This window comes from Neovison vison, chromosome 14 (assembly GCF_020171115.1).
Source record: "Neovison vison isolate M4711 chromosome 14, ASM_NN_V1, whole genome shotgun sequence".
In the NCBI taxonomy this organism is placed as follows: Eukaryota; Metazoa; Chordata; class Mammalia; order Carnivora; family Mustelidae; genus Neogale; species Neogale vison.
The window spans coordinates 38,911,136-38,921,395 of NC_058104.1; the positions used below are offsets into that span (position 1 = coordinate 38,911,136).

A 10,260-nucleotide genomic window follows, 5' to 3' on the forward strand; every position below is an offset into this window, starting at 1 on the left:
TCCCCCAAGCCCCCGCATCAGAAGACACTTTAGGACCCCCTTCGCCCAGGGCCTTCATCGTTGGGGTGATGCCAGTGATAAAACAGTAACGGGGCAGTCCCAACATTTAGAACTAGGAGGGACCCGGGACAAGCTTGCTGGAAGCTGGGACTAAGGAAAGGTGCCTTATGTAGCAGGCACCGTCTTTCCTGGGGGGAGGGGCAGGGATAAACCCTTGCAGTGACCCCCCAGCCGCATCCACTCTCGACGTGGACTCCGTTACCCACCGCAGCTAGCCTGTCCTCAATATACAGAAAAGGGAACCAAGGCACAGAGGAGCAAAGTAATGTGGGCGACGCACACTTCCCAGGGCTGTGCATTTTCCTCTCTGAGGCAACCCTCTGCCTGTGTCCCCAGATTCAAGGGCATGGGGGTGTTCCTTAGTGCTCCGCTGAGGATGACCCTGGGGCTGGGAGCCGGGAGAAATAACAGGCTTGTCCCACTAGGTGGCAGCAGTGCTCACGGTGGCCCGTTTCCCTCCCACCCGCGAGGGCTCCGCTCCAGCTCCTCCGAGCCCTCCTCCCGCCTCTCCCCGCAGGTGCTGCAGGAAAAGGTGCTGCTGCGGGAACGGCTGGCTCGGGGGTTGTCGGAGGAAAGGCCCGCCCATCTCGAGGCAGGCCTTTTGGTCACCCCCAGCGCTCTGGCAGGCTCCCCTCTCTGGGTGGGGTCCCCCAAGGACCATCCCATTTCCCATTTCCAATCCCCGCTGTTCTCTATTTGTCACTTCCCAACAGCCACTGTCAATCCTGCGGGCCCGCTCAGCCTCAAAGAGTTAGCTCTCGTCTGATTGGCAGACGGGCCTGTCCGTCACCGATGTGTCCCGCCCCACCCAAGCCCAAGGACACTTCAGGGTCTTCTTGGTTTGACTACACAGATGCCTGTTGGACAGTCTCTGCCAGTCCGGGTTCTGTGACTTCCCCCAAACCAGGCACGAGTCTGTGGCGTGTTTGGTGGTGGTGGGGGGGTGTCTTCCGTCCCGTGATGGAGGCGCCCTCCTCCCGTGGATCCCCGCTCCTCTTTTTTGCCCTCGGGCTTCCCTCTGTGTCCTCACAGTAGCCCGCAGTCAGGTGGGTCCTTGGTCTGCTCAGCTTCTATTTCCTAAACGATGACGCTCAGGGAGGAGAAAATGGGGGGAAAGGAGACAGAGGCTAACGTCTAACATCTAGGGATGTCCTGAGGGCCTCTTTCCCCTACACTGCTCTCTTCTAAGAAAGAGGAAGTGACTTACCCAAAGTCATGGCCCCCGTTTAGCCAGGAGAAGAGCTCCAGAGCCGTAAGTCATGGGAGTAGATCCTGGAGTCTCGTCACCCGCCCCGAGAGAGCAGCTGCCCTCCACCAGAAAAGGCCTTTTTGACACTGACAGTGAAGTAAATGTATTGAGTCCCTGCTCTGTGCTGGGCTCCATTTGTGGCCTAGATAGGAATCACCAGGGCTTGGTCTCTGCCCTCAGGGATCACAGGGGAAAGAACTCTTGGGTGCACATCGTTGGGTACAGACAGATGACCCCTCAGGGGCTGTCTACACTTGATGTCTCTGCTTCTGTTCTTCAACCCCTTCCGACCTGGCTCTGTCCTCACCACTCCACTGAAGCCACTTTTGCCAAGTCTAACAATGACCTCTTAACTTGCCAAAACTGATGGTTAGTGTTTTTCATTCCATCCGTCTCGTCTCGCAGCAGAACCATGCCCTTGCCTCGCGGTGTGAGAGCCATGCTCGCCCGTTTTCAGGGTTCTTCCTTCTCCAGCCAGCTCAGCCTTGGACCTTCTCTTTTCTGTCTATATTCTCTCCCCCTAGGTGATCTCATTCAGTCTCATGGCTTTAAATACCATCTATATGCTGGTGACTCACAAATGTATATTTCCAGCCTAGTCCTCCCCTCTGAGCTCCGGACTCCTCTACCCAACTTCCTGCTTCGTGTCGCTCTGTGTCCAAAACCATCTCCAACTCAAGAGATCACACATGGGCCTCTCGGTTCTCCTATTCCAAACTGGGCTCCTGCTTTCCATTGCTGCAAATGGGTCTCCCCGCTCCTTGAGCCAGGAGTCACCTTAACCGCCCGCACCGCTGACAGAGCAATCATCAAGCCCTGGTGGCTCAGTTCCAACATAAACCTCAAATCCATCCTCCTCTCTTGTCCTCCATTGCTGCCCACTCTTTCCAGTCAACCCCATGCCTCCCCTGGTATTTTCGACAGCATGTGGACTGGTGGACTTCTCTCCGTTCACTCCTCCTTTGGGGAGAACAAACCAGAACACTCGGATCCCCTACTTAAAACCCTCCAACGGTTTCCTGTGGTGCCCGAGTGTTATGAACTTCTTGCCCTGACCTGCAAGACTCTTGCCCAGCCCCCTCCACCCACCCACTTTAGCTCTTGCACGACTCCCCTCGCTCAGCACACTCCAGGCTTTGCACACACCTGTGCCTAGGACACGCTTGCCACCACCCGTGAACGGGCCAGCTTCTGCTATCTTCTGAGTCTCAGCTGAGCCCACACTTTGCGCAGGAAGGGAACTCCCACGGCCTTCGGATCATGCCCTGTCCATCTCACTGCTTCAGAGTTGTCTGTGTCTTTGTCTTGTTTCCCCTACAAGGCTGTGAAGATCACTGCTCTTGGTCATAGACTTGCACCAAAGTATACAGTAGGAGTCCAATAAATGCTTATTGGCTGAATGGATGGATGAAAAACTTTCCACCTGTGGACAAGCCGGGGCTAAGCGCTGTCTGCTATTTGCCCGGTAACTGGCTTGAAGTCCCCCTTCATGCTCTCCTTGCCATAACCAAGGTGAAGCTTGGTGTTGGCCCTGAGCTAAGCCATGAGCAGGCAGCAGCCCATGAGGCAGGATTTCTTGGCCAGGTTTCTTCCCCGACTCCCGTAGGTCCGAGTCCGCTTCTTGGCAGACCCACCAGCTCTGGTCCTGGACTGAGGGGGGGGTCTCCCTTGGTCCTACCTCCCCTCTCATCTGGATAGCCCCAAAGGAAACCTGATGATTGCCTTTAAATAGATACTATTTTTAAGTATTCTTTTGAATGGGGAACAGAGGCAAATGGTACAAAATTCAAAGTGTACAAAAGCATAGAATATAAGTCTTTCCTATTCCTGCCCTACCCTACCCCCCAGCAATCTCCTTGGAGCTTGGTTACCACTTTCTTGGGCAGTCTTCCAGGGATAAGTTAAGCCCACAAAAAAACCAAACACGTATGAACTCTTTTCTCCCCCCTTCCATTCATACTGCTCTGTGCCTTACTTTTTTAGATTAAGCTGAGATCGGGAAGAGGACTCTATATACGAGTGTGCCTACAAGTGTGAGGGCCTCTCTCTCTCTCATCATATGAAACTGGGTCAGAACAGATTGAACCGATCCCCCTGCTTGTGGACATTTAAGTTGTTTCCAGTCTTTTGTCATTGCAAACGGGCTGCCTTTAAGAATCCTGAACTTCAATTATTTTGCTCATGGGCCAGCATATCCGTAGGATAAAATCCTACAAGTAAAGTTTCTGGGTCAAAGAGTCTGTGTATTTGCCATCTTGGTATCTACAGTCAGAAGGGCCTCCGCAGAGGTGGTGCCCATTTCCCCACAGCGTTGTGTGCATTGTGTGTTAACAGATGCTTTGAGTTTTGTCATCTGGTGGTGATGAGTGCTATCTCAGCGTGGTTTGACTTTGCATTTCTCTCGCTTTTTAAAAAAAAAATCGTTTATTTTTAAAAAATACACATATTTCTCTCTTAACCACTTGCAAGCATACAGTTCCGTGGTGTTAAGTACATTCACATTATTGTGCAACCTCACTTCTCTTACTTTTAAGTCACAAAACTTCAGGATGCCAATTTAGGACTAGGCCCAGCTTGGGGGAGCCTCCAAAGGGAGCACACTGGAAACTAGGGGATGGTGTGGGGATGCTCCAGGAAGGCTTCTAGGAAGAGGTGACCCAGAATGACCCCCGGAAGGAAGGGAAGCTCTTCCAGGCTTGGGAGGTCCAGGGAGCCAAGGTCCAGAGGCCTCAGGGGATCAGGTGTGTTCTAGGAACTGCAACTAAAATTCCTGCCAGACAGCCCGGGATCGGATGGGAGAAGTCAGGGTCTTGGGCTGAAGGGCCTAGAAAGCCATTGTGAGGACTCTGTCTGGGGGCGGCAGAGAGTTTGGGACAAAGAAGAGCAAGGATCCCAGGCTGGAGTTTGACAGGCGGGTGGCAGGGTTCAGGGGGGAAAGGGCAGACTGGCGAGGGACCTAGCTGCAGGGCTCCGGGGCATTCGGAAGGAAGTCCGACGCCCCTCCCCACCTGAGGAACAGAATTGGAGATGGCAGGGGGTGGGGTGAGGGAGGGTGGATTCCCAAGGGTGATGCCATTCCTGAGGAGGGGACCCGGGCCCTTGGGGTCCGCCACTGGAGAGACGCCTGAACAGCTACGGAGAAGAGGCGTGGGGGAAGCCGCAGCCTCGGACCTGTCCCCTCCCTCTGACTGTGAGGTTCCCCAGCAGGGCTCGGAGACCCCCAAATCCCAGACCGGCGTGCCCGGGAGGATCCGATGCCCGCCGCCTGCCCACCCCGGGATCACTGCGGATCTCTAAGCCCCGCCCCTAAGGACGCGGGAGGGAAAGGCCCGACAGCCTTCTCCCTCCCCCGCGCCCTCTCCGTGGGGGAGGGGCGTGAGGATGCGCGGGGGGCGGAGGAGGAGGGGGAGGAGGAGGGGAAGGAGGAGGGGGGGGAGGAGCGGCGTCGCCATGGCAACCAGGCGGGTGGTCCGGCCAGGCGGACCCAGGAGGGAAGCGAGAGGACCGCGGAGGAGGGAGGCGCCGCGGGCTCGGCGCAGGGGCAGGGGCGGGGGCCCGGGGTCTCCGGGGAGTTGGGGAGCCCCGGGCCGTTCTGGCCGCTGGTTCCCGGGTGTCTGCGAGTGTGTGCACGCGAAGTTCTCCGGGCTGGGTTAGTGCCTGTGCGCGAGCGTGCGCACGTGGGCGCAGGCGTGTGCGCGGGAGTGCCGGTGGGCGGGTGGGGGTGGGCGTGTGTGCCCTCGCGTGTCGCCCGGACTGTGCCCGGCGGGCGCCGGCGGGAGCGTCCCGCCCCCTCCCCAGCCTCCGGCCGCCCCTCCCCGCCCCCCGCCGCCTGCGCCGGCGGCTGCCTCGCCTCCACCTCGCTCACCCCCTCCTCCCGCACTTTCTCCTGCTCTCCCTCCCTCCCTCTTCGGCTCTCCGTGCCGGACTCCGCGCTCTTCTCGCTGGCCGCCGCGGGAGTCGCCGGCCGCCACCGCCCAGCCTGCCCCTGCCGTCCCCCCAGGGCCTGGGCACCTGTTGGAGGCACAGACACAGGTGCAGAGGGCTGGGCCGCCGGGGGCGTGAGGGGGAGGGAGGGCGTGTGCGGGAGCCTGGGAGCCCTCGGGGTGTTTAGGTCCCTGGAGGCTGCAATTTCTGGCGCCTCTTGGAGAGCCGGTCTCAAGAGGAGGCATCCGAGGCAGGGGTCCGCCCGAGGGGGGGTGGCTACAGGGTGGGGGGGAACCCGGCAGGCAGGCAGGTAGGCGGACAGATCCCGGGGCTGAATGAAGGGCCAGTGGGCCGTGGAAGCCTGGAGGGGTGGGTAACACGCGGACCAGACAGGCTCCTGGTGCAGAGGGATGGACAGAGCCTAAGACAGGCAGAGGAGGGGGCCTGCGGGGCTGCTTCAGAGACTGGCAGGGCCCAGGGGCAGACGGTGTCCCGGGATGAGGGGCAGGGGCTGGGAAGATGGCATCGGCACTGTCCAAAGGTATGTGGGCATGGCCAGCGGTGGGGACCAGGACCCATCTGGGGAGTGGGCTGGGGACCCAGTCCTGGTGCAGCAGAGCTGGGGGTCTGGGGCCCCCAGGCCTCCTGGGGGCCCACCCACTGGCCCAAACTGCCCTCTCCCTCCTCTCCCCACACACCTGGGAAGGGAAGCCAGGGAGGGCCCCACCACCTGGGGAGGTCACCATCTGGCCCTCAGCCAGCTGCCAGCAGGGAGGGAGGAGGAGTGCCCCTGGGGCTCACGCTCTCTGGATCCTCCCGGCCCGCAGCCCAGCGTGCTTGCTGTATGAGGGCCCGCAGAGGCGACCGCATGACCATCAACATCCAGGAGCACATGGCCATCAACGTGTGCCCCGGGCCCATCCGGCCCATCAGGCAGATCTCAGACTACTTCCCCCGCCTGGGACCAGGACCCGAAGGTGGGGGCAGGGATTTCAGGGAGGCCCCTGCCCGCCTTGCGCCTCTGGCTCTGGCCCCGCCTGCAGCCCTTCTTGGGGCCACCACGCCCGAGGACGGAGCCGAAGTGGACAGCTACGACTCAGATGATACCAGTGAGTCTGGGGGAGGGCAGGACCCCGGGGGCTTGGGGGGCGCTGGGGCCCCGCTGGGCGTGCTGGGGGAGGCAGGCTCTGCCTCCGCAGCTGCAGGCAGTGTGGAGATGACAGCTTCAGAAAGGCTCAATATTCAATATTTCTGCTGAGACACTCAACCACCCACACAGCCCCTTGCGGCCCAGCCAGGGACCCAGACGCTCCTGTGCACGCGCGCGTGCACACACACACACACACACACACAGGCGGGCAGACACCTTCCCCAGCCGCCCAGCAGCGGGCCGGCCCACTGGTCTCACGCACACACACCTGTCTTTACACACTGACTCACGCTAGTCTTCCCGCTTCTGCAGCCGCGCTGGGCATGCTGGAGTTTGACCTTCTCTATGACCAGGCCTCCTGCACCCTCCACTGTAGCATCCTTAGAGCCAAGGTAGGTGTCCAGGCCTCCCCAGCCCGTTTCCAGGTCCCCAGGTTGGGCCCCCTCCTCCTCCTCCTGGCCCTGTGCCCCAGCACCCTTCTTCTGGACTCTCTGCACCCCGAGGATCCACTCTGCAGAGGGAGGGAGGGAAGGAGGCAGACAGGGCTGGGAGCTCGCAGCCCTCTTCCCTCCCCTCCCCTCCCTTGCAGGGCCTCAAGCCCATGGATTTCAATGGTCTGGCCGATCCCTATGTCAAGCTTCACCTGCTGCCCGGGGCCTGCAAGGTAACGGCCTCTTCTGTCCCTCAGCCTGACCTGGCTGGTGGATCTGTCCCCAACCTGCCCCTGCCTTCAGCCTCTGTGGGTCTGGGGGACATGTCCTGAGAACCTTCATCTCCACACCTCAGGCCAATAAGCTCAAAACAAAGACTCAGAGGAACACGCTGAATCCCGTGTGGAACGAGGATCTGACGTACAGTGGGATCACAGACCAGGACATCACCCACAAGGTGCTCAGGTGAGGGCTCCGTTGTCCCTGCTACCCAGGATCCCAGCTCAGCGCCTCCTCCGGGTGCTGTCATTGCCACTTCCTTTGGTTGATCCGCCTCCCATTAAGGCCCTCTCACATGCCCTGGAGCAGTCACTGGCCCCCCAGCCCTCTTCTTTGGCAGCAGGCAAAATGTTCCCTGGCATTCCTGCCCTCCCAAGAATCTCCTCCTACTGTTGCTCCAAGAGAAGACTGCCCACTCGCTTGCAGACTGGTCAGGTTCAAGACTCCTGACCTTGGCCTGTTGTGTCTCTTCCCTGGAGAGTGCTCCCCGCCGTGCCTCCTCCTGGAAGCTTTCCCTGGTTGCCGAGAGCCCTCCTCATAGCCCCTGACAGGTCAGACCTAGGTAGCAGAGGTCTGCCCATTCTGTTTCCTGTGCCCCTGCCAACAGCCAGTGCCAGGGAGTCAAGTCTTCAGGGACCAGAAACTTGCTCCATTGTCCCAAGAGGTGGAGCTGTGGGGCCTGTGGTCCCTGACCTGATGGAGGGGTACCACAGGGCAGGCTTGTGAGGTCTTTAGCTGTGTTCTTGGCAAAGGGGAAGTGGGTGGGAGGGAAGGGTTGGCACTGGGGGGCCTCTGGGGGTGTGGTCAAGCTAGGTTTTGGAGATCACCCTGCTGGCTGTGAGGCCAACTGGGGGTTCAGGGGGAGTGGGGGAAGACAGAGGCAGACCCCAGGAAGGCTGGCCCATCTTTCAGATGTGAGTGCAGGAGGCCTGAGCAGCTGAGTACTCACCGGGGCCCGGCCCTGGGCTATGCACTATGACATTCATTTCCCTGGATTCCGATAGGTATAGGGGCTGGGTACTCATAGCTGTTTTGTAGATGGGAATTGAGGCACAGGGAGGTTAAGTGACTTAGCCAAGGTCACACAGCAGCTAGTAGGTGGCAGAGGTGGGAAATGAACAGCTCTCCGTGACAGCGTTTCCCAAGACGGTCAGGACAGAAGGGAGCACGGGAAGCTGCAGAAGGGGACGAATAGAACTAAAGGCAACCATGTCTTAAAGGTTTTATGAGAGAGACAGCAAGCGAGAGCACACTAGCAGGGGAGAGGGAGAAGCAGGGAGCCCGAAGCCGGGCTCCATCCCAGGCCTCCGGGATCAGGACCTGAGCCAAAGGCAGCGGCCTAACCCACTGAGCCACCCAGCCGCCCCGGAAGCGATCATTTCTTGATCACCGGGCTCACGGGCCTCTCCCCGCTGGTTCCCTGCCGCACGCAGACCAGGACGGGAGGGCCAGAGTGTGGGATCCTCTTCCGCCCGCCCAGGGCTCCTCCAGGAGCTTCCAGCCCTTGCACAGTGTCACCCACACGCCCACTGCCAGCTCCGGGCACCATGTTCGGTTGGGTCCCCTCCCCAGGCTCCGAACAGAGGCAGCGGAGGGTGCTGGCCCTCGGGATTTGTGAGGGCTTTCTGCAGGAGCTGCTCAGGTTCCGATGGACCAGGGCTGGCCTGGGAAGCCGGAGGCGGGGGCAGAGGACGGGGCGAGTGACAGCACCTGGCACGCTCCAGGCCGGCCGCTCCCCGCACGGCCCGGGAAATGGGTGAGGTGCGGAGGGTTTGGGCAGAGCTGGGACCGGCTTCAGGGGCTCCGGGTTGCGTGGGAGGGCCTTCCGACCCGGCCGCAGCAGACCCTGAGCCTGCAGTTCCCTGCCAGGATCTCCGTCTGTGACGAGGACAAGCTGAGCCACAACGAGTTCATCGGGGAGATCCGAGTGCCCCTCCGCCGCCTCAAGCCTTCGCAGAAGAAACATTTTAACATCTGCCTGGAGCGCCAGGTCCCGGTCTGTGTGGGGGCTGGTCTGGGGTGTTGGGGGGGTGGAGGGCGGTGGCCCCGGGGAGGCCAGATTTCCAGAACCTTCTCTCGGTCCCCGCAGCTGGCCTCCCCATCCTCCATGTCAGCGGCTCTGAGGGGCATCTCCTGCTACCTGAAGGAGGTGAGGTGCCTCCCCGGGGGGCAGGTGAGGGTGGGTGGCGGCGCGGCGTCAGGCTGAGCCCCGAGTCTGCCCCGCAGCTGGAGCAGGCCGAGCAGGGGCCCGGGCTGCTGGAAGAGCGCGGCCGCATCCTGCTGCGTCTCAGCTACAGCTCTCGGCGCCGGGGCCTGCTGGTGGGCATCGTGCGCTGCGCCCACCTGGCCGCCATGGACGTCAACGGCTACTCGGACCCCTACGTCAAGACGTGAGCCCGCCGCCCCGCCCTGGAGCCTCACCCCTGCGCCAGCCTCCCTGGGGGCCCACCGGCCCTGACCAACCTGCTCCCCCGCCCCGCCTTCCTCTGCAGGTACCTGAGGCCTGACGTGGATAAGAAATCCAAGCACAAAACGTGTGTGAAGAAGAAGACTCTCAATCCAGAATTTAATGAGGTGAGCAGGGCAGGGCCCAGAAATTGGGGGTGGGGGGTGGGGCGCAGGGGCCTGGGGCCTGACCGAATATGTGGCCTGCTCTGCCCCAGGACTTCTTCTACGAGATGGAGCTCTCCACTCTGGCCACCAAGACCTTGGAAGTCACAGTCTGGGACTATGACATCGGAAAGTCCAACGACTTCATCGGTGAGGGAGAAGCGTGCCGGGTGGGGGCTGACGGGGGGGCGCGGGGGGAGGGGGGTGTCTGGCCGAGAGCCCAGCCCTGAAGGTGCCTGCCTCGTGTCGCCTCCCAGGCGGCGTGTCCCTGGGGCCCGGGGCCCGGGGCGAGGCCCGGAAGCACTGGAGTGACTGCCTGCGGCAGCCCGACGCAGCCCTGGAGCGCTGGCACACCCTGACCAGCGAGCTGCCCCCGGCCGCCGGGGCCCTGCCCTCCGCCTCGGCCTGAGCGCTCAGGCCCCTGCCGGGCACGGGCCCTGTGGGGCCGGAACCCCACCTTCGCACGGGTGTGTTGCACGTTTACACGGGGTGGACGCCCCGCCCCCCACTACCTGTCTTATTTTCGTGAGCGTCTGCGTGACCGTGGGTCTGTCTTT

General features: G+C 61.2%; 1 protein-coding gene across 1 annotated transcript; it reads left to right on the plus strand.

The window, feature by feature from the left end:
* The first annotated feature begins 5,702 nt into the window (after positions 1-5,702).
* On the plus strand, positions 5,703-10,112 carry DOC2A (double C2 domain alpha). Its single transcript, XM_044232864.1, has 11 exons — positions 5,703-5,774; positions 6,061-6,342; positions 6,696-6,775; positions 6,973-7,047; positions 7,170-7,279; positions 8,963-9,089; positions 9,183-9,242; positions 9,320-9,483; positions 9,586-9,667; positions 9,757-9,853; positions 9,961-10,112. The coding sequence occupies exons 1-11, from the start codon at positions 5,753-5,755 to the stop codon at positions 10,110-10,112; spliced, it is 1,251 nt and encodes a 416-aa protein (XP_044088799.1). The 5' UTR covers positions 5,703-5,752.
* Positions 10,113-10,260: the final 148 nt, after the last annotated feature.